At 45.7% G+C, this 20,932-nt stretch overlaps 1 protein-coding gene across 1 annotated transcript in view; it reads right to left on the bottom strand.

The window, feature by feature from the left end:
* Nucleotides 1–20,932, bottom strand: part of LOC128698671 (uncharacterized) — a 31,004-nt gene that overhangs the window by 8,229 nt on the left and 1,843 nt on the right. Inside the window, exons 2-4 of the mRNA XM_070104023.1 lie at nucleotides 15,485–15,572; nucleotides 14,991–15,181; nucleotides 4,284–4,564 (exon numbers count right to left, since the gene is read on the bottom strand). Of these exons, the coding sequence (XP_069960124.1) occupies nucleotides 4,284–4,564; nucleotides 14,991–15,181; nucleotides 15,485–15,572 (560 nt within the window). The remainder of the gene's footprint in view (nucleotides 1–4,283; nucleotides 4,565–14,990; nucleotides 15,182–15,484; nucleotides 15,573–20,932) is intronic.

Below are 20,932 nucleotides of genomic sequence, written 5' to 3'. Positions count from 1 at the left end.
TTCACCTAGCAGTATGTAGGTACCTGGGTGTTAGTCACCTTACACCTGCTGTCACTGTTCACCTAGCAGTAAGTAGGTACCTGGGTGTTAGTCACCTTACCTCTGCTGTCACTGTTCACCTAGCAGTATGTAGGTACCTGGGTGTTAGTCACCTTACACCTGCTGTCACTGTTCACCTAGCAGTAAGTAGGTACCTGGGTGTTAGTCACCTTACCTCTGCTGTTACTGTTCACCTAGCAGTATGTAGGTACCTGGGTGTTAGTCACCTTACACCTGCTGTCACTGTTCACCTAGCAGTAAGTAGGTACCTGGGTGTTAGTCACCTTACTTCTGCTGTCACTGTTCACCTAGCAGTATGTAGGTACCTGGGTGTTAGTCACCTTACACCTGCTGTCACTGTTCACCTAGCAGTAAGTAGGTACCTGGGTGTTAGTCACCTTACACCTGCTGTCACTGTTCACCTAGCAGTAAGTAGGTACCTGGGTGTTAGTCACCTTACACCTGCTGTCACTGTTCACCTAGCAGTAAGTAGGTACCTGGGTGTTAGTCACCTTACACCTGATGTCACTGTTCACCTAGCAGTAAGTAGGTACCTGGGTATTAGTCACCTTACACCTGCTGTCACTGTTCACCTAGCAGTAAGTAGGTACCTGGGTGTTAGTCACCTTACAACTGCTGTCACTGTTCACCCAGCAGTAAGTAGGTACCTGGGTGTTAGTCACCTTACACCTGCTGTCACTGTTCACCTAGCAGTATGTAGGTACCTGGGTGTTAGTCACCTTACCTCTGCTGTCACTGTTCACCTAGCAGTATGTAGGTACCTGGGTGTTAGTCACCTTACACCTGCTGTCACTGTTCACCTAGCAGTAATTAGGTACCTGGGTGTTACTCACCTTACACCTGCTGTCACTGTTCACCTAGCAGTAATTAGGTACCTGGGTGTTACTCACCTTACACCTGCTGTCACTGTTCACCTAGCAGTAATTAGGTACCTGGGTGTTACTCACCTTACACCTGCTGTCACTGTTCACCTAGCAGTAAGTAGGTATCTGGGTGTTAGTCACCTTACACCTGCTGTCACTGTTCACCTAGCAGTAAGTAGGTACCTGGGTGTTAGTCACCTTACACCTGCTGTCACTGTTCACCTAGCAGTATGTAGGTACCTGGGTGTTAGTCACCTTACACCTGCTGTCACTGTTCACCTAGCAGTATGTAGGTACCTGGGTGTTAGTCACCTTAAACCTGCTGTCACTGTTCACCTAGCAGTAAGTAGGTACCTGGGTGTTAGTCACCTTACACCTGCTGTCACTGTTCACCTAGCAGTATGTAGGTACCTGGGTGTTAGTCACCTTAAACCTGCTGTCACTGTTCACCTAGCAGTAAGTAGGTACCTGGGTGTTAGTCACCTTACACCTGCTGTCCCTGTTCGCATGACCCTCCTAGCCTCACTCTACCATCCACATGACCCTCCTAGCCTCCCTCTACCATCCACATGACCCTCCTAGCCTCCCTCTACCATCCACATGACCCCCCTAGCCTCCCTCTACCATCCACATGACACTCCTAGCCTCACTCTACCATCCACATGACCCTCCTAGCCTCCCTCTACCATCCACATGACCCTCCTAGCCTCCCTCTACCATCCACATGACCCCCCTAGCCTCCCTCTACCATCCACATGACACTCCTAGCCTCACTCTACCATCCACATGACCCTCCTAGCCTCCCTCTACCATCCACATGACCCTCCTAGCCTCCCTCTACCATCCACATGACCCTCTTAGCCTCCCTCTACCATCCACATGACCCTCCTAGCCTCCCTCTACCATCCACATGACCCTCCTAGCCTCCCTCTACCATCCACATGACCTTCCTAGCCTCCCTCTACCATCCACATGACCCTCCTAGCCTCCCTCTACCATCCACATGACCCTCCTAGCCTCACTCTACCATCCACATGACCCTTCTAGCCTCACTCTACCATCCACATGACTCTCCTAGCCTCCCTCTACCATCCACATGACCCTCCTAGCCTCCCTCTACCATCCACATGACCCTCCTAGCCTCCCTCCCCTATCCACATGACCCTCCTAGCCTCCCTCTACCATCCACATGACCCTCCTAGCCTCCCTCTACCATCCACATGACCCTCCTAGCCTCCCTCTACCATCCACATGACCCTCCTAGCCTCACTCTACCATCCACATGACTCTCCTAGCCTCCCTCTACCATCCACATGACCCTCCTAGCCTCCCTCTACCATCCACATGACCCTCCTAGCCTCCCTCTACCATCCATATGACCCTCCTAGCCTCACTCTACCATCCACATGACCCTTCTAGCCTCACTCTACCATCCACATGACTCTCCTAGCCTCCCTCTACCATCCACATGACCCTCCTAGCCTCCCTCTACCATCCACATGACCCTCCTAGCCTCCCTCTACCATCCACATGACCCTCCTAGCCTCACTCTACCATCCACATGACTCTCCTAGCCTCCCTCTACCATCCACATGACCCTCCTAGCCTCCCTCTACCATCCACATGACCCTCCTAGCCTCACTCTACCATCCACATGACTCTCCTAGCCTCCCTCTACCATCCACATGACTCTCCTAGCCTCCCTCTACCATCCACATGACCCTCCTAGCCTCCCTCTATCATCCACATGACCCTCCTAGCCTCCCTCTACCATCCACGTGACCCTCCTAGCCTCCCTCTACCATCCACATGACCCTACTAGCCTCCCTCTACCATCCACATGACCCTCCTAGCCTCCCTCTACCATCCACATGACCCTCCTAGCCTCCCTCTACCATCCACATGACCCTCCTAGCCTTCACTCCTGTCTTATCACGGCTCTTATCAGTCTAGTATTCATGACCTTAGTTACCTTAAGAGATGCAATCTGTCAGGCAATGTGTCCCTCTCTCTCTCTCTCTCTCTCTCTCTCTCTCTCTCTCTCTCTCTCTCTCTCTCTCTCTCTCTCTCTCTCTCTCTCTCTCTCTCTCTCTCTCTCTCTCTCTCTCTCTCTCTCCACTCTCTCTACTTTCTCTCTCTCAATACACAGTAGCGACCAGCGAAGAGGCGGGGCCAGGAGCTATGAATCGACCCCTGCAACCACAGTTAGGTGAGTACACATACACGCACACCACACACACACACACACACACACACACACACACACACACCTACAACAGGCCTAGTGTCTAATCGACATGTGCCTAGGACAAAATGGTAACTAACCAGCACCACCTGTGTGAGCCTGGAGGACCCAGCACCACTTGTGTGAGCCTGGAGGACCCAGAACCACCTGTGTGAGCCTGGAGGACCCAGCACCACCTGTGTGAGCCTGGAGGATCCAGCACCACCTGTGTGAGCCTGGAGGACCCAGCACAACCTGTGTGAGCCTGGAGGACCCAGCACCACCTGTGTGAGCCTGGAGGACCCAGCACCACCTGTGTGAGCCTGGAGGACCGAGCACCACCTGTGTGAGCCTGGAGGACCCAGCACCACCTGTGTGAGCCTGGAGGACCCAGCACCACCTGTGTGAGCCTGGAGGACCCAGCACCACCTGTGTGAGCCTGGAGGACCCAGCACCACCTGTGTGAGCCTGGAGGACCCAGCAGCACCTGTATGAGCCTGGAGGACCCAGCACCACCTGTGTGAGCCTGGAGGACCCAGCACCACCTGTGTGAGCCTGGAGGACCCAGCACCACATGTGTGAGCCTGGAGGACCCAGCACCACCTGTGTGAGCCTGGAGGACCCAGCACCACCTGTGTGAGCCTGGAGGACCCAGCACCACCTGTGTGAGCCTGGAGGACCCAGCACCACATGTGTGAGCCTGGAGGACCCAGCACCACCTGTGTGAGCCTGGAGGACCCAGCACCACCTGTGTGAGCCTGGAGGACCCAGCACCACCTGTGTGAGCCTGGAGGACCCAGCACCACCTGTGTGAGCCTGGAGGACCCAGCACCACCTGTGTGAGCCTGGAGGACCCAGCACCACCTGTGTGAGCCTGGAGGACCCAGCACCACCTGTGTGAGCCTGGAGGACCCAGCACCACCTGTGTGAGCCTGGAGGACCCAGCACCACCTGTGTGAGCCTGGAGGACCCAGCACCACCTGTGTGAGCCTGGAGGACCCAGCACCACCTGTGTGAGCCTGGAGGACCCAGCACCACCTGTGTGAGCCTGGAGGACCCAGCACCACCTGTGTGAGCCTGGAGGACCCAGCACCACCTGTGTGAGCCTGGAGGACCCAGCACCACCTGTGACTCACCTGTCACTCCCAGGTGGCAGCAGATGGTTCTCTGGTACAATAACAAGGTCGCCGATGCGGTGAACCACTGCGGCATCAATGATCTTGTTGAGCGTGGTCATTGCGGTAAACTGCAGCTCCTGGACCCCCGCAAGCAGCGCCGCACACAGCCGCACCAGCAGACACATGGCGGCTGCGGCCTCCCGCCTCCCGCTGCTGGATCCCGCAAGGGAGGGCGCGGCTGCGGCGCTCTCTGCTGCCGCAGGATCACTGCCGCTGCCGCACAGCACCTCCAGGATGTTCTGTGTAGCGCAGGGAAGAAGATAAGTGAGTCTCAGCAAGTTACATCGCTATCTATTCCCTCATTACTTGTATCTTACACTATATTTACAAATAATAATAATAATAATAATAATAATAATAATAATAATAATAATAATAATAATAATAATAATAATAATAATAATAAAAATAATAATAATAATAATAATAATAATAATAATAATAATAATAATAATAATAATATACTTACATGGTATATATATTTTTTCAATTATGTTAATGCAAAAATTAATAATTTTGCACCAAAAGAACCTTAGAAAACTTACCTGACCTTATTATAACAAGTGGAATTTAATTTAGCATAATCCAACTGAATATATTTTAGATTTGTTTACAATAATTTAATAATAAACAAACACAGTGAAATATATTTTTTTCGTTAGGTTCAGAATGATTTTTGCGAAATTATTGCATACACAAATTTTCACTTGTCTTATTCGGCAAGAAGAGTGTTGCTATTTGTGCCAAAATTGCATGTTTTACCTATTCGGCACGACACACACACACACACATACACACACACATACACACACACACACACACACACACACACACACACACTCACACACACACACACACACACACACATACACACACACACACACACACACACACACACACACACACACACACACACACACACATACACACACACATACACACACACACACATGGTTTCAGGGACGGGAAATCCTGTGTCACAAACCTACTGGAGTTCTATGACATGGTGACAGCAGTAAGACAACAGAGAGAGGGGTGGGTGGATTGCATATTCTTGGACTGCAAGAAGGCGTTTGACACAGTTCCACACAAGAGATTGGTGCAATAACTGGAGGACCAAGCAGGGATAACAGGGAAGGCACTACAATGGATCAGGGAATACTTGTCAGGAAGACAGCAGCGAGTCATGGTACGTGGCGAGGTGTCAGAGTGGGCACCTGTGACCAGCGGGGTCCCGCAGGGGTCAGTCCTAGGACCAGTGCTGTTTCTGGTATTTGTGAACGACATGACGGAAGGAATAGACTCTGAGGTGTCCCTGTTTGCAGATGACGTGAAGTTGATGAGAAGAATTCACTCGATCGAAGACCAGGCAGAACTACAAAGGGATCTGGACAGGCTGCAGACCTGGTCTAGCAATTGGCTCCTGGAGTTCAATCCCACCAAGTGCAAAGTCATGAAGATTGGGGAAGGGCAAAGAAGGCCGCAGACGGAGTACAGTCTAGGGGGTCAGAGACTACAAACCTCACTCAAGGAAAAAGATCTTGGGGTGAGTATAACACCAGGCACATCTCCTGAAGCGCACATCAACCAAATAACTGCTGCAGCATATGGGCGCCTAGCAAACCTCAGAACAGCATTCCGACATCTTAATAAGGAATCATTCAGGACCCTGTACACCGTGTACGTTAGGCCCATATTGGAGTATGCGGCACCAGTTTGGAACCCACACCTAGCCAAGCACGTGAAGAAACTAGAGAAAGTGCAAAGGTTTGCAACAAGACTAGTCCCAGAGCTAAGAGGTATGTCCTACGAGGAGAGGTTAAGGGAAATCAACCTGACGACACTGGAGGACAGGAGAGATAGGGGGGACATGATAACGACATACAAAATACTGAGAGGAATTGACAAGGTGGACAAAGACAGGATGTTCCAGAGATTGGACACAGTAACAAGGGGACACAGTTGGAAGCTGAAGACACAGATGAATCACAGGGATGTTAGGAAGTATTTCTTCAGCCACAGAGTAGTCAGTAAGTGGAATAGTTTGGGAAGTGATGTAGTGGAGGCAGGATCCATACATAGCTTTAAGCAGAGGTATGATAAAGCTCACGGCTCAGGGAGAGTGACCTAGTAGCGATCAGTGAAGAGGCGGGGCCAGGAGCTCGGACTCGATCCCCGCAACCTCAACTAGGTGAGTACAACTAGGTGAGTACACACACACACACACACACACACTCACACACACACACACACACACACACACACACACACACACACACACACACACACACACACACACACACACACACACACACACACACACACACACACACACACACACACACACACACACACACACATATATATATACATATATATATATATATATATATATATATATATATATATATATATATGAGAGGTTATATGGTGGCGCCAATCATAACATGGTTACACAGTGTTAATCAGAGATCAGCTGTGCCTTGCCCATCAGATTATCGGAAAAATGCTATGTCTATCAGATAACGAAGAGAGTTGTATTGACGGCTAATGTGTGTGTTGACTGATAGCTGGGGTTATCAGACTGATAGCTGGGGTTATCAGACTGATAGCTGGGGTTATCAGACTGATAGCTGGGGTTATCAGACTGATAGCTGGGGTTATCAGACTGATAGCTGGGGTTATCAGACTGCCTACATGGAGGGGTGTTCCGGGGGTCAACGCCCCCGGGGCCTGGTCCATGACCAGGCCGGGTGGTGGATCAGGGACTGATCAACCAGGCTGTTGCTGCTCGACGCACGCAAACCGACGTAAGAACCACAGCACGGGTGGTCAGGTGTTGACTTTAGGTGTCTGTCTAGCTCCCTCTTGAAGACAGCCAGGGGTCTTGAAGACAGCCAGGGATCTTGAAGTCAGCCAGGGATCTTGAAGACAGCCAGGGATCTTGAAAACAGCCACGGATCTTGAAGTCAGCCAGGGATCTTGAAGACAGCCAGGGGTCTTGAAGACAGCCAGGGGTCTTGAAGACAGCCAGGGATCTTGAAGACAGCCAGGGATCTTGAAGACAGTCAGGGGTCTTGAAGACAGCCAGAAATCTTAAAGACAGCCAGAGATCTTGAAGACAGCCAGGGATCTTGAAGACAGCCAGGGATCTTGAAGACAGCCAGGGATCTTGAAGACAGTCAGGGGTCTTGAAGACAGCCAGAGATCTTAAAGACAGCCAGAGATCTTGAAGACAGCCAGGGATCTTGAAGACAGCCAGGGATCTTAAAGACAGCCAGGGATCTTGAAGACAGCCAGGGATCTTGAAGACAGCCAGGGATCTTAAACACAGCCAGAGATCTTGAAGACAGCCAGGGATCTTGAAGACAGCCAAAGATCTTAAAGACAGCCAGGGATCTTGAAGACAGCCAGGGATCTTGAAGACAGCCAGGGATCTTGAAGACAGCCAGGGATCTTAAACACAGCCAAAGATCTTAAACACAGCCAGAGATCTTGAAGACAGCCAGGGATCTTGAAGACAGCCAAAGATCTTAAAGACAACCAGAGATCTTAAAGACAGCCAGGGATCTTGAAGACAGCCAGGGATCTTAAACACAGCCAGAGATCTTAAAGACAGCCAGGGATCTTGAAGACAGCCAGGGATCTTGAAGACAGCCAGGGATCTTAAAGACAGCCAGGGATCTTGAAGACAGTCAGGGATCTTAAAGACAGCCAGGGATCTTGAAGACAGCCAGGGATCTTAAACACAGCCAGAGATCTTAAAGACAGCCAGGGATCTTGAAGACAGCCAAAGATCTTAAAGACAGCCAGGGGTCTTGAAGACAGCTAGGGATCTTGAAGACAGCCAAAGATCTTAAAGACAACCAGAGATCTTGAAGACAGCCAGAGATCTTGAAGACAACCAGAGATCTTGAAGACAGCCAGAGATCTTGAAGACAGCCAGGGATTTTGAAGACAGCCAGGGATCTTGAAGACAGCCAGGGATCTTGAAGACAGCCAGGGATCTTGAAGACAGCCAAAGATCTTAAACACAGCCAGAGATCTTAAACACAGCCAGAGATCTTAAACACAGCCAGGGATCTTGAAGACAGCCAGGGATCTTAAGAGACAGCCAGGGTGTTGAAAACAGCCAGGGGGTCTATTGGTAATCCCCCTTATGTATGCTGGGAGGTGACTAACACATAGGTACCTACTTACTGCTAGGGAAACAAGAACAGCAGGTGTCTTAAGGAAACACGTCCCAATATTTCCAACCGTACCGGGGATCGAACCCTGGACCCCATTGTGTGAGTTAAGTGAGCTACCGACCCAGCCACGGGACCCAGATGCAAATTCAAGTATCCTCGGCAAAAAAGATGACAGATGGCACTCTCCAGCGTCATCAGGACCCAGCTGACCCACAGTGGGCACTAAGACCCACACTCCCATGGGTGGACACTGGCAAACTCGACCTTATAACCTGCTGTACCTACCTACCTTCAAGGTGCTAATTAATATTCTTAATGAGCTATGACATAGCATTTAAATGAACGTCTGTGTGAGGGATATAATAACAGTGTCTGTGTGAGGGATATATTACCAGTGTCTGTGTGAGGGATATAATAACAGTGTCTGTGTGAGGGATATATTAACAGTGTCTGTGTGAGGGATATATTACCAGTGTCTGTGTGAGGGATACATTAACAGTGTCTGTGTGAGGGATATATTACCAGTGTCTGTGTGAGGGATATATTAACAGTGTCTGTGTGAGGGATATATTACCAGTGTCTGTGTGAGGGATACATTAACAGTGTCTGTGTGAGGGATATATTACCAGTGTCTGTGTGAGGGATATATTAACAGTGTCTGTGTGAGGGATATATTAACAGTGTCTGTGTGAGGGATATATTAACAGTGTCTGTGTGAGGGATATATTAACAGTGTCTGTGTGAGGGATATATTACCAGTGTCTGTGTGAGGGATACATTAACAGTGTCTGTGTGAGGGATATATTAACAGTGTCTGTGTGAGGGATATATTAACAGTGTCTGTGTGAGGGATATATTACCAGTGTCTGTGTGAGGGATACATTAACAGTGTCTGTGTGAGGGATATATTACCAGTGTCTGTGTGAGGGATATATTAACAGTGTCTGTGTGAGGGATATATTAACAGTGTCTGTGTGAGGGATATATTACCAGTGTCTGTGTGAGGGATATATTAACAGTGTCTGTGTGAGGGATATATTAACAGTGTCTGTGTGAGGGATATATTAACAGTGTCTGTGTGAGGGATATATTACCAGTGTCTGTGTGAGGGATATATTAACAGTGTCTGTGTGAGGGATATATTAACAGTGTCTGTGTGAGGGATATATTACCAGTGTCTGTGTGAGGGATACATTAACAGTGTCTGTGTGAGGGATATATTAACAGTGTCTGTGTGAGGGATATATTAACAGTGTCTGTGTGAGGGATATATTACCAGTGTCTGTGTGAGGGATACATTAACAGTGTCTGTGTGAGGGATATATTAACAGTGTCTGTGTGAGGGATATATTAACAGTGTCTGTGTGAGGGATATATTAACAGTGTCTGTGTGAGGGATATATTAACAGTGTGTGAGGGATATATTAACAGTGTCTGTGTGAGGGATATATTAACAGTGTCTGTGTGAGGGATATATTAACAGTGTCTGTGTGAGGGATATATTAACAGTGTGTGAGGGATATATTAACAGTGTCTGTGTGAGGGATATATTACCAGTGTCTGTGTGAGGGATATATTAACAGTGTGTGAGGGATATATTACCAGTGTCTGTGTGAGGGATATATTAACAGTGTCTGTGTGAGGGATATATTAACAGTGTCTGTGTGAGGGATATATTAACAGTGTCTGTGTGAGGGATATATTAACAGTGTCTGTGTGAGGGATATATTACCAGTGTCTGTGTGAGGGATATATTACCAGTGTCTGTGTGAGGGATATATTAACAGTGTCTGTGTGAGGGATATATTAACAGTGTCTGTGTGAGGGATATATTAACAGTGTCTGTGTGAGGGATATACTAACAGTGTCTGTGTGAGGGATATATTAACAGTGTCTGTGTGAGGGATATATTACCAGTGTCTGTGTGAGGGATATATTACCAGTGTCTGTGTGAGGGATATATTAACAGTGTCTGTGTGAGGGATATATTACCAGTGTCTGTGTGAGGGATATATTAACAGTGTCTGTGTGAGGGATATATTACCAGTGTCTGTGTGAGGGATATATTACCAGTGTCTGTGTGAGGGATATATTAACAGTGTCTGTGTGAGGGATATATTAACAGTGTCTGTGTGAGGGATATACTAACAGTGTGTGAGGGATATATTAACAGTGTCTGTGTGAGGGATATATTACCAGTGTCTGTGTGAGGGATATATTAACAGTGTCTGTGTGAGGGATATATTAACAGTGTGTGAGAGATATATTAACAGTGTCTGTGTGAGGGATATATTAACAGTGTGTGAGAGATATATTAACAGTGTCTGTGTGAGGGATATATTAACAGTGTGTGAGAGATATATTAACAGTGTCTGTGTGAGGGATATATTACCAGTGTCTGTGTGAGAGATATATTAACAGTGTCTGTGTGAGGGATATATTAACAGTGTGTGAGGGATATATTACCAGTGTCTGTGTGAGGGATATATTACCAGTGTCTGTGTGAGGGATACATTAACAGTGTCTGTGTGAGGGATATATTAACAGTGTCTGTGTGAGGGATATATTAACAGTGTCTGTGTGAGGGATATATTACCAGTGTCTGTGTGAGGGATACATTAACAGTGTCTGTGTGAGGGATATATTACCAGTGTCTGTGTGAGGGATATATTAACAGTGTGTGAGGGATATATTAACAGTGTCTGTGTGAGGGATATATTAACAGTGTCTGTGTGAGGGATATATTAACAGTGTCTGTGTGAGGGATATATTAACAGTGTGTGAGGGATATATTAACAGTGTCTGTGTGAGGGATATATTACCAGTGTGTGAGGGATATATTAACAGTGTCTGTGTGAGGGATATATTAACAGTGTCTGTGTGAGGGATATATTAACAGTGTCTGTGTGAGGGATATATTAACAGTGTGTGAGGGATATATTACCAGTGTCTGTGTGAGGGATATATTACCAGTGTCTGTGTGAGGGATATATTAACAGTGTCTGTGTGAGGGATATATTAACAGTGTGTGAGGGATATATTACCAGTGTCTGTGTGAGGGATATATTAACAGTGTCTGTGTGAGGGATATATTAACAGTGTCTGTGTGAGGGATATATTAACAGTGTCTGTGTGAGGGATATATTAACAGTGTCTGTGTGAGAGATATATTAACAGTGTCTGTGTGAGGGATATATTAACAGTGTCTGTGTGAGGGATATATTACCAGTGTCTGTGTGAGGGATATATTAACAGTGTCTGTGTGAGGGATATACTAACAGTGTCTGTGTGAGGGATATATTAACAGTGTCTGTGTGAGGGATATATTACCAGTGTCTGTGTGAGGGATATATTAACAGTGTCTGTGTGAGGGATATACTAACAGTGTCTGTGTGAGGGATATATTAACAGTGTGTGAGGGATATATTAACAGTGTCTGTGTGAGGGATATATTACCAGTGTCTGTGTGAGGGATATATTAACAGTGTGTGAGGGATATATTACCAGTGTCTGTGTGAGGGATATATTAACAGTGTCTGTGTGAGGGATATATTAACAGTGTCTGTGTGAGGGATATATTAACAGTGTCTGTGTGAGGGATATATTAACAGTGTCTGTGTGAGGGATATATTAACAGTGTCTGTGTGAGGGATATATTACCAGTGTCTGTGTGAGGGATATACTAACAGTGTCTGTGTGAGGGATATATTAACAGTGTCTGTGTGAGGGATATATTACCAGTGTCTGTGTGAGGGATATACTAACAGTGTCTGTGTGAGGGATATATTACCAGTGTCTGTGTGAGGGATATATTACCAGTGTCTGTGTGAGGGATATATTAACAGTGTCTGTGTGAGGGATATATTACCAGTGTCTGTGTGAGGGATATACTAACAGTGTGTGAGGGATATATTAACAGTGTCTGTGTGAGGGATATATTAACAGTGTCTGTGTGAGGGATATACTAACAGTGTCTGTGTGAGGGATATACTAACAGTGTGTGAGGGATATATTAACAGTGTCTGTGTGAGGGATATATTACCAGTGTCTGTGTGAGGGATATACTAACAGTGTGTGAGGGATATATTAACAGTGTCTGTGTGAGGGATATACTAACAGTGTGTGAGGGATATATTAACAGTGTCTGTGTGAGGGATATACTAACAGTGTGTGAGGGATATATTAACAGTGTCTGTGTGAGGGATATACTAACAGTGTGTGAGGGATATATTAACAGTGTCTGTGTGAGGGATATACTAACAGTGTGTGAGGGATATATTACCAGTGTCTGTGTGAGGGATATACTAACAGTGTGTGAGGGATATATTAACAGTGTCTGTGTGAGGGATATATTACCAGTGTCTGTGTGAGGGATATACTAACAGTGTCTGTGTGAGGGATATACTAACAGTGTGTGAGGGATATATTAACAGTGTCTGTGTGAGGGATATATTACCAGTGTCTGTGTGAGGGATATACTAACAGTGTGTGAGGGATATATTAACAGTGTCTGTGTGAGGGATATATTAACAGTGTCTGTGTGAGGGATATATTACCAGTGTCTGTGTGAGGGATATATTAACAGTGTCTGTGTGAGGGATATATTAACAGTGTCTGTGTGAGGGATATATTACCAGTGTCTGTGTGAGGGATATATTACCAGTGTCTGTGTGAGGGATATATTAACAGTGTCTGTGTGAGGGATATATTACCAGTGTCTGTGTGAGGGATATATTAACAGTGTCTGTGTGAGGGATATATTACCAGTGTCTGTGTGAGGGATATACTCTCATAGTATACTGCATGGCAGTACATGGGAGTACATGGCAGTACATGGGAGTAGCTGGGAGTACATGGGAGTAGCTGGAAGTACATGGGAGTAGGTGGGATCACATGGGAGTAAACAGTAGATGGGAGTACATGGGAGTATGTGGGAATATGTGGGAGTACATGGGAGTAGGTGGGATCACATGGGAGCAAACAGTACATGGGAGTACATGGGAGTAAACAGTACATGGGAGTACATTGGAGTACATGGGAGTAGGTTGGATCACATGGGAGTAAACAGTACATGGGAGTACATGGGAGTAGGTGGGATCACATGGGAGCAAACAGTACATGGGAGTAAACAGTACATGGGAGTAGGTGTGATCACATGGGAGTAAACAGTAGATGGGAGTACATGGGAGTAGGTGGGATCACATGGGAGTAAACAGTAGATGGGAGTACATGGGAGTAGGTGGGATCACATGGGAGTAAACAGTACATGGGAGTATATGGGAGTAGGTGGGATCACATGGGAGTAAACAGTACATGGGAGTAGGTGGGATCACATGGGAGCAAACAGTACATGGGAGTAAACAGTAGATGGGAGTACATGGGAGTAGGTGGGATCACATGGGAGTAAACAGTACATGGGAGTAAACAGTAGATGGGAGTACATGGGAGTAGGTGGGATCACATGGGAGCAAACAGTACATGGGAGTAAACAGTAGATGGGAGTACATGGGAGTAGGTGGGATCACATGGGAGCAAACAGTACATGGGAGTAAACAGTAGATGGGAGTACATGGGAGTAGGTGGGATCACATGGGAGTAAACAGTAGATGGGAGTACATGGGACAAAGCAATGTTAAGGGAAGAGCGTGAAGACGTGTATACTGTGGACAGATGATCTTGACGACAGGAGAGACACAACCCACTGGTAAAAGTCAGAGTGTAACCACTGAGAGGGCACCTCCCTCTCAGATCCAACATCCAGTACCATCTCACTTATTACAAGTGAGATGGATGGATTTGAGAGGGAGCTGCCCCCTCAGTGATTACGCCTGTTACAAATGAGAGGGATGGATTTGAGAGGGAGCTGCCCCCTCAGTGATTACGCCTGTTACAAATGAGAGGGATGGATTTGAGAGGGAGCTGCCCCCTCAGTGATTACGCCTGTTACAAGTGAGAGGGATGGATTTGAGAGGGAGCTGCCCCCTCAGTGATTACGCCTGTTACAAGTGAGAGGGATGGATTTGAGAGGGAGCTGCCCTCTCAGTGGGTACCGTCTCTGGTGTCGTCAAGATCTGTACCTCATCTTAGACAGTATATAAGTCTCCTCACTGTGGCTTCAGGTTTACATTGTTCCAGACTTTGCAACAGAGCTCTTCTCCAGGCTGAGGGACTGACTACCTCAAAACTACGCCTTCAAGGCTGATAGACTGATGACAACGTCTTCACATCTCTACTACCTCCTCTGTACTCGACTGCAGAAGCCTGCTGTGCAGGCGGAACGTTTCTCAAGACACCTAACTGTTGTATATACATATGTTATCAAGTGGTCGGTATAGGAGCCTACAATGGGTTATTGGTACATATGTTATCAAGTGGTCGGTATAGGAGCCTACAATGGGTTATTGGTACATTATTCCAGTGACTTCATTGTACCTTCGTGTTCTCTTGCAGTACCACACTGAGACGTGAGACCCACCTTGAGAACACTGTGAAGGAGAGAACTGAAACAGGTGTGTAAATGAGTTTCTGTACATCTCTCGTAGAAGTCAATAATGTTGGAGGATGCTGCTAGCAGATTCTTGGTGATAAAGCCAAGATACTCAGGGCTGGACGACAGCCTCTTCAGGAGGCCTATGCTCCTCTCAGCCTCAGCAACTGTGGTTTTTCCTGTCGGAAAGGAACACATCTTCAGCACAATGGGGTTTAACATCTATTGGCTACACCATGCTTAGTAGAACTGAACGTGACCCAGACAAGAACTAGCACCTGAGATAAGGATCAAACTATCTCTCACATGTATATAGTCAACACAAAAGGTGGTGTAGGCTCGATACTACGTTTGCAAATTCATGTAAGTGTGAAGGGTATATTTGCAGGAATTTCTGGAATGTGTCAACACTTAACAAGTGGGGTCCCCCAACAAGTAGTTCTTGTACCACCACTACAACTACCACAACCATAAGTACTCACCAGCGCTCTCAGAGTCCATACCCTCCTCGTGGAGCTGGCGTATCCGTCTGCGAGTACCAAGATGACACAGTGTTTCCCAGGTCAACTCCTGCAAAACAAGGTCAAATAAAGGTCACGTAACTACTGTAGGTATTTCTCAAGGTCATCCAGGTCACTTCCTGCAAGACAAGGTCAACTGAAGGTCACACAGTTGGTGCAGGAAGTGCTCAAGGTCACCCACGCCAGCTGACCTGTTAAGCAAGGTCAATCAAGGTCATGTAACTACTCAGTAAATTTTGTTTACAGGTGTAAACAAAATTTAGACGTGTAAGTTACTGTAAACAGAGCCAGGGTGAGGAACTGTGTTTACATCTGTTTGCTTATTTGATAAACTAACTTAAAATTACATTAAAAATTATTGAAGTTTGTGGCGGCCTCCTGCCAAATTAGCGGTTAAATTGTTAACCTTCCGGCCGGCAGTACCGAGGGTACGTCATCAAACATAATGTGGGGACTGCTGAGCCGGTCTTAGAAGCAGTATTTAGCAGAACACCTGACGGTATACATCTACAGGCAGTACAGAGTATTCGTCTGACCATCTTATGGTATATATCTGCTGGCTTTAGAAGTGCTCACCGCAGCTCACTGAGTCTGATGGCCTCAGTTACTTGACGGCCGCGTTCAGTGAACTCGCAATGTAGTGCGTTCTGCAAACGGTACTCACCAGACCACCTTACGGGGTATATCAACTGGTCTTAGAGGCAGTAGACAGTACTCGCCAGACCACCTTACGGTGTATATCAACTGGTCTTAGAAGCAGTAGACAGTACTCACCAGACCAACTTACGGTATATATCAACTGGTCTTCAAGAGTATTCACTTGACCGTCACGGTATACATAAGGCCTGTTCCCGTGTGACAGAGAGAAGATAGGGTCGGAGTGACACTGAAATGGGCTGGCACCGTAGTGTGACACTGGCGGAGTGTAACACTGAAGTAAGATAATAGGATCGTAGTGGAACACTGAGAGACGAGGGTGTCGTGACACTGAAGAAGATAGGATTGTAGAGTGACAGTGTGGACAGTCTGGCCTCTGACAAGAAAGTCGCTATGCGGGTGTGAGATGTAATTAATTCATTATTTTAGCCGATATATATAGTAACACAGTAGTGTCAAAGTTGTGTAGGGTCACGAATTTAAATTTATTTTAGGATTTGTTTGTACAAAGATGCTAATTATAATTTATTATTGTAACGTGTATGTTATCAGAGGTTAATATTTATAGAATACCTCTAGATCAAAGACTGTTTTTATATAATATTGAAGATAATTTATCTTATTGCTTATTTTGTATCCCGAACTCTTATATTACGACACTAATGGAAGACCAATTGGTGTTTTTGTAATAAACTTAAATCAACCATATATGTATGTATATATATATATATATATATATATATATATATATATATATATATATATATATATATATATATATATATATATATATATGTATTTCAACAAGTCGGCCGTCTCCCACCGAGGCAGGGTGACCCAAAAAAGAAAGAAAATCCCCCCCAAAAAATACTTTCATCATCATTCAACACTTTCACCACACTCACACATTATCACTGTTTTTGCAGAGGTGCTCAGAATACAACAGTTTAGAAGCATACACATATAAAGATACACAACATATCCCTCCAAACTGCCAATATCCCAAACCCCTCCTTTAAAGTGCAGGCATTGTACTTCCCATTTCCAGGACTCTAAGTCCGACTATAAGAAAATAACCGGTTTCCCTGAATCCCTTCACTAAATATTACCCTGCTCACACTCCAACAGATCGTCAGGTCCCAAGTACCATTCGTCTCCATTCACGCTCACGCACGCTTGCTGGAAGTCCAAGCCCCTCGCCCACAAAACCTCCTTTACCCCCTTTCTCCAACCCTTTCGAGGACGACCCCTACCCCTCTTTCCTTCCCCTATAGATTTATATGCTTTCCATGTCATTCTACTTTGATCCATTCTCTCTAAATGACCAAACCACCTCAACAATCCCTCTTCTGCCCTCTGACTAATACTTTTATTAACTCCACACCTTCTCCTAATTTCCACACTCCGAATTTTCTGCATAATATTTACACCACACATTGCCCTTAGACAGGACATCTCCACTGCCTCCAACCGTCTCCTCGCTGCTGCATTTACCACCCAAGCTTCACACCCATATAAGAGTGTTGGTACTACTATACTTTCATACATTCCCTTCTTTGCCTCCATAGATAACGTTTTTTGACTCCACATATACCTCAACGCACCACTCACCTTTTTTCCCTCATCAATTCTATGATTAACCTCATCCTTCATAAATCCATCTGCCGACACGTCAACTCCCAAGTATCTGAAAACATTCACTTCTTCCATACTCCTCCTCCCCAATTTGATATCCAATTTTTCTTTATCTAAATCATTTGACACCCTCATCACCTTACTCTTTTCTATGTTCACTTTCAACTTTCTACCTTTACACACATTCTCAAACTCATCCACTAACCTTTGCAATTTTTCTTTAGAATCTCCCATAAGCACAGTATCATCAGCAAAAAGTAACTGTGTCAATTCCCATTTTGAATTTGATTCCCCATAATTTAATCCCACCCCTCTCCCGAACACCCTAGCATTTACTTCTTTTACAACCCCATCTATAAATATATTAAACAACCATGGTGACATTACACATCCCTGTCTAAGACCTACTTTTACCGGGAAGTATTCTCCCTCTCTTCTACACACCCTAACCTGAGCCTCACTATCCTCATAAAAGCTCTTTACAGCATTTAGTAACTTACCACCTATTCCATATACTTGCAACATCTGCCACATTGCTCCTCTATCCACTCTGTCATATGCCTTTTCTAAATCCATAAATGCAATAAAAACTTCCCTACCTTTATCTAAATACTGTTCACATATATGCTTCAATATAAACACTTGATCTACACATCCCCTACCCACTCTGAAGCTCCTTGCTCATCCGCAATCCTACATTCTAATTCTTTTAATTATAACTCTACCGTACACTTTTCCTGGTATACTCAGTAAGCTTATTCCTCTATAATTTTTACAGTCTCTTTTGTCCCCTTTCCCTTTATATAAAGGGACTATACATGCTCTCTGCCAATCCCTAGGTACCTTCCCCTCTTTCATACATTTATTAAACAAAAGTACCAACCACTCCAACACTATATCCCCCCCTGCTTTTAACATTTCTGTCATGATCCCATCAGTTCCAGCTGCTTTACCCCCTTTCATTCTACGTAATGCCTCACGTACCTCCACCACACTTACATTCTGCTCTTCTTCACTCCTAAAAGATGTTATACCTCCCTGGCCAGTGCATGAAATTACCGCCTCCCTTTCTTCCTTAACATTTAAAAGTTCCTCAAAATATTCTCGCCATCTACCTAATACCTCCCTCTCCCCGTCTACTAACTCCCCTACTCTGTTCTTAACTGACAAATCCATACTTTCCCTAGGCTTTCTTAACTTGTTTAACTCACTCCAAAAATTTTTCTTATTTTCATTAAAATTTCTTGACGGTGCCTCTCCCACTCTATCATCTGCTCTCCTTTTGCACTCTCTCACCACTCTCTTTACCTTTCTTTTACTCTCTCTATACTCTGTTCTTAACACTTCTGCATTGTAAAAACCTCTCATAAGCTAACTTTTTCTTATATCACACCCTTTACTTATACATACATTTATATATGAAAGTTCTGGAATATATCTCCTGTGGCTTGCATGTCTGTGTATATACTGTGAGGTCTGTGTATATACTGTGAGGTCTGTGTATATACTGTGAGGTCTGTGTATATACTATGAGGTCTGTGTATATACTGTGAGGTCTGTGTATATACTGTGAGGTCTGTGTATATACTGTGAGGTCTGTGTATATACTGTGAGGTCTGTGTATATACTGTGAGGTCTGTGTATATACTGTGAGGTCTGTGTATATACTGTGAGGTCTGTGTATATACTGTGAGGTCTGTGTATATACTGTGAGGTCTGTGTATATACTATGAGGTCTGTGTATATACTGTGAGGTCTGTGTATATACTGTGAGGTCTGTGTGTATATACTGTGAGGTCTGTGTATATACTGTGAGGTCTGTGTATATACTGTGAGGTCTGTGTATATACTGTGAGGTCTGTGTGTATATACTGTGAGGTCTGTGTATATACTGTGAGGTCTGTGTATATACTGTGAGGTCTGTGTGTATATACTGTGAGGTCTGTGTATATACTGTGAGGTCTGTGTATATACTGTGAGGTCTGTGTGTATATACTGTGAGGTCTGTGTATATACTGTGAGGTCTGTGTATATACTGTGAGGTCTGTGTATATACTGTGAGGTCTGTGTATATACTGTGAGGTCTGTGTGTATATACTGTGAGGTCTGTGTATATACTGTGAGGTCTGTGTATATACTGTGAGGTCTGTGTATATACTGTGAGGTCTGTGTATATACTGTGAGGTCTGTGTATATACACTGGTAGTTTACATTAATCAGTATTTTAGGTATTAAAGTATTCTTTACTGGTGGTGAATAAGTGACATTCAGTCTTAATTACCCTCGTGTAGTAGACAGACTTCAACCTTCCCCCCCCATTAACCAATCAACCAGGTGAAGCTGTCAGATATTTCGTCAGTTTCACTGACGTACCTTCCCCCATGATAGGAGACAACAATGGTACACTGCTACTGACGTACCTCCCCCATGATGGGAGACAACAATGGTACACTGGCACTGACGTACCTTCCCCCATGATGGGAGACAACAATGGTACACTGCTACTGACGTACCTCCCCCATGATGGGAGACAACAATGGTACACTGCCACTGACGTACCTCCCCCATGATAGGAGACAACAATGGTACACTGACACTGACGTACCTCCCCCATGATGGGAGACAACAATGGTACACTGGCACTGACGTACCTCCCCCCATGATAGGAGACAACAATGGTACACTGGCATTGACGTACCTTCCCCCATGATGGGAGACAACAATGGTACACTGGCACTGACGTACCTTCCCCCATGATAGGAGACAACAATGGTACACTGCCACTGACGTACCTCCCCCCATGATAGGAGACAACAATGGTACACTGACACTGACGTACCTCCCCCCATGATGGGAGACAACAATGGTACACTGCCACTGACGTACCTTCCCCCATGATGGGAGACAACAATGGTACACTGCCACTGACGTACCTCCCCCCATGATGGGAGACAACAATGGTACACTGCCACTGACGTACCTCCCCCCATGATAGGAGACAACAATGGTACACTGCCACTGACGTACCTCCCCCCATGATAGGAGACAACAATGGTACACTGCCACTGACGTACCTCCCCCCATGATAGGAGACAACAATGGTACACTGCCACTGAC

The sequence above is a fragment of the Cherax quadricarinatus genome, chromosome 88, assembly GCF_038502225.1.
Source record: "Cherax quadricarinatus isolate ZL_2023a chromosome 88, ASM3850222v1, whole genome shotgun sequence".
Taxonomy (NCBI): domain Eukaryota; kingdom Metazoa; phylum Arthropoda; class Malacostraca; order Decapoda; family Parastacidae; genus Cherax; species Cherax quadricarinatus.
The sequence above is the reverse complement of the archived record's forward strand: the minus strand, read 5'-3'. Positions and strand labels throughout refer to the sequence as shown.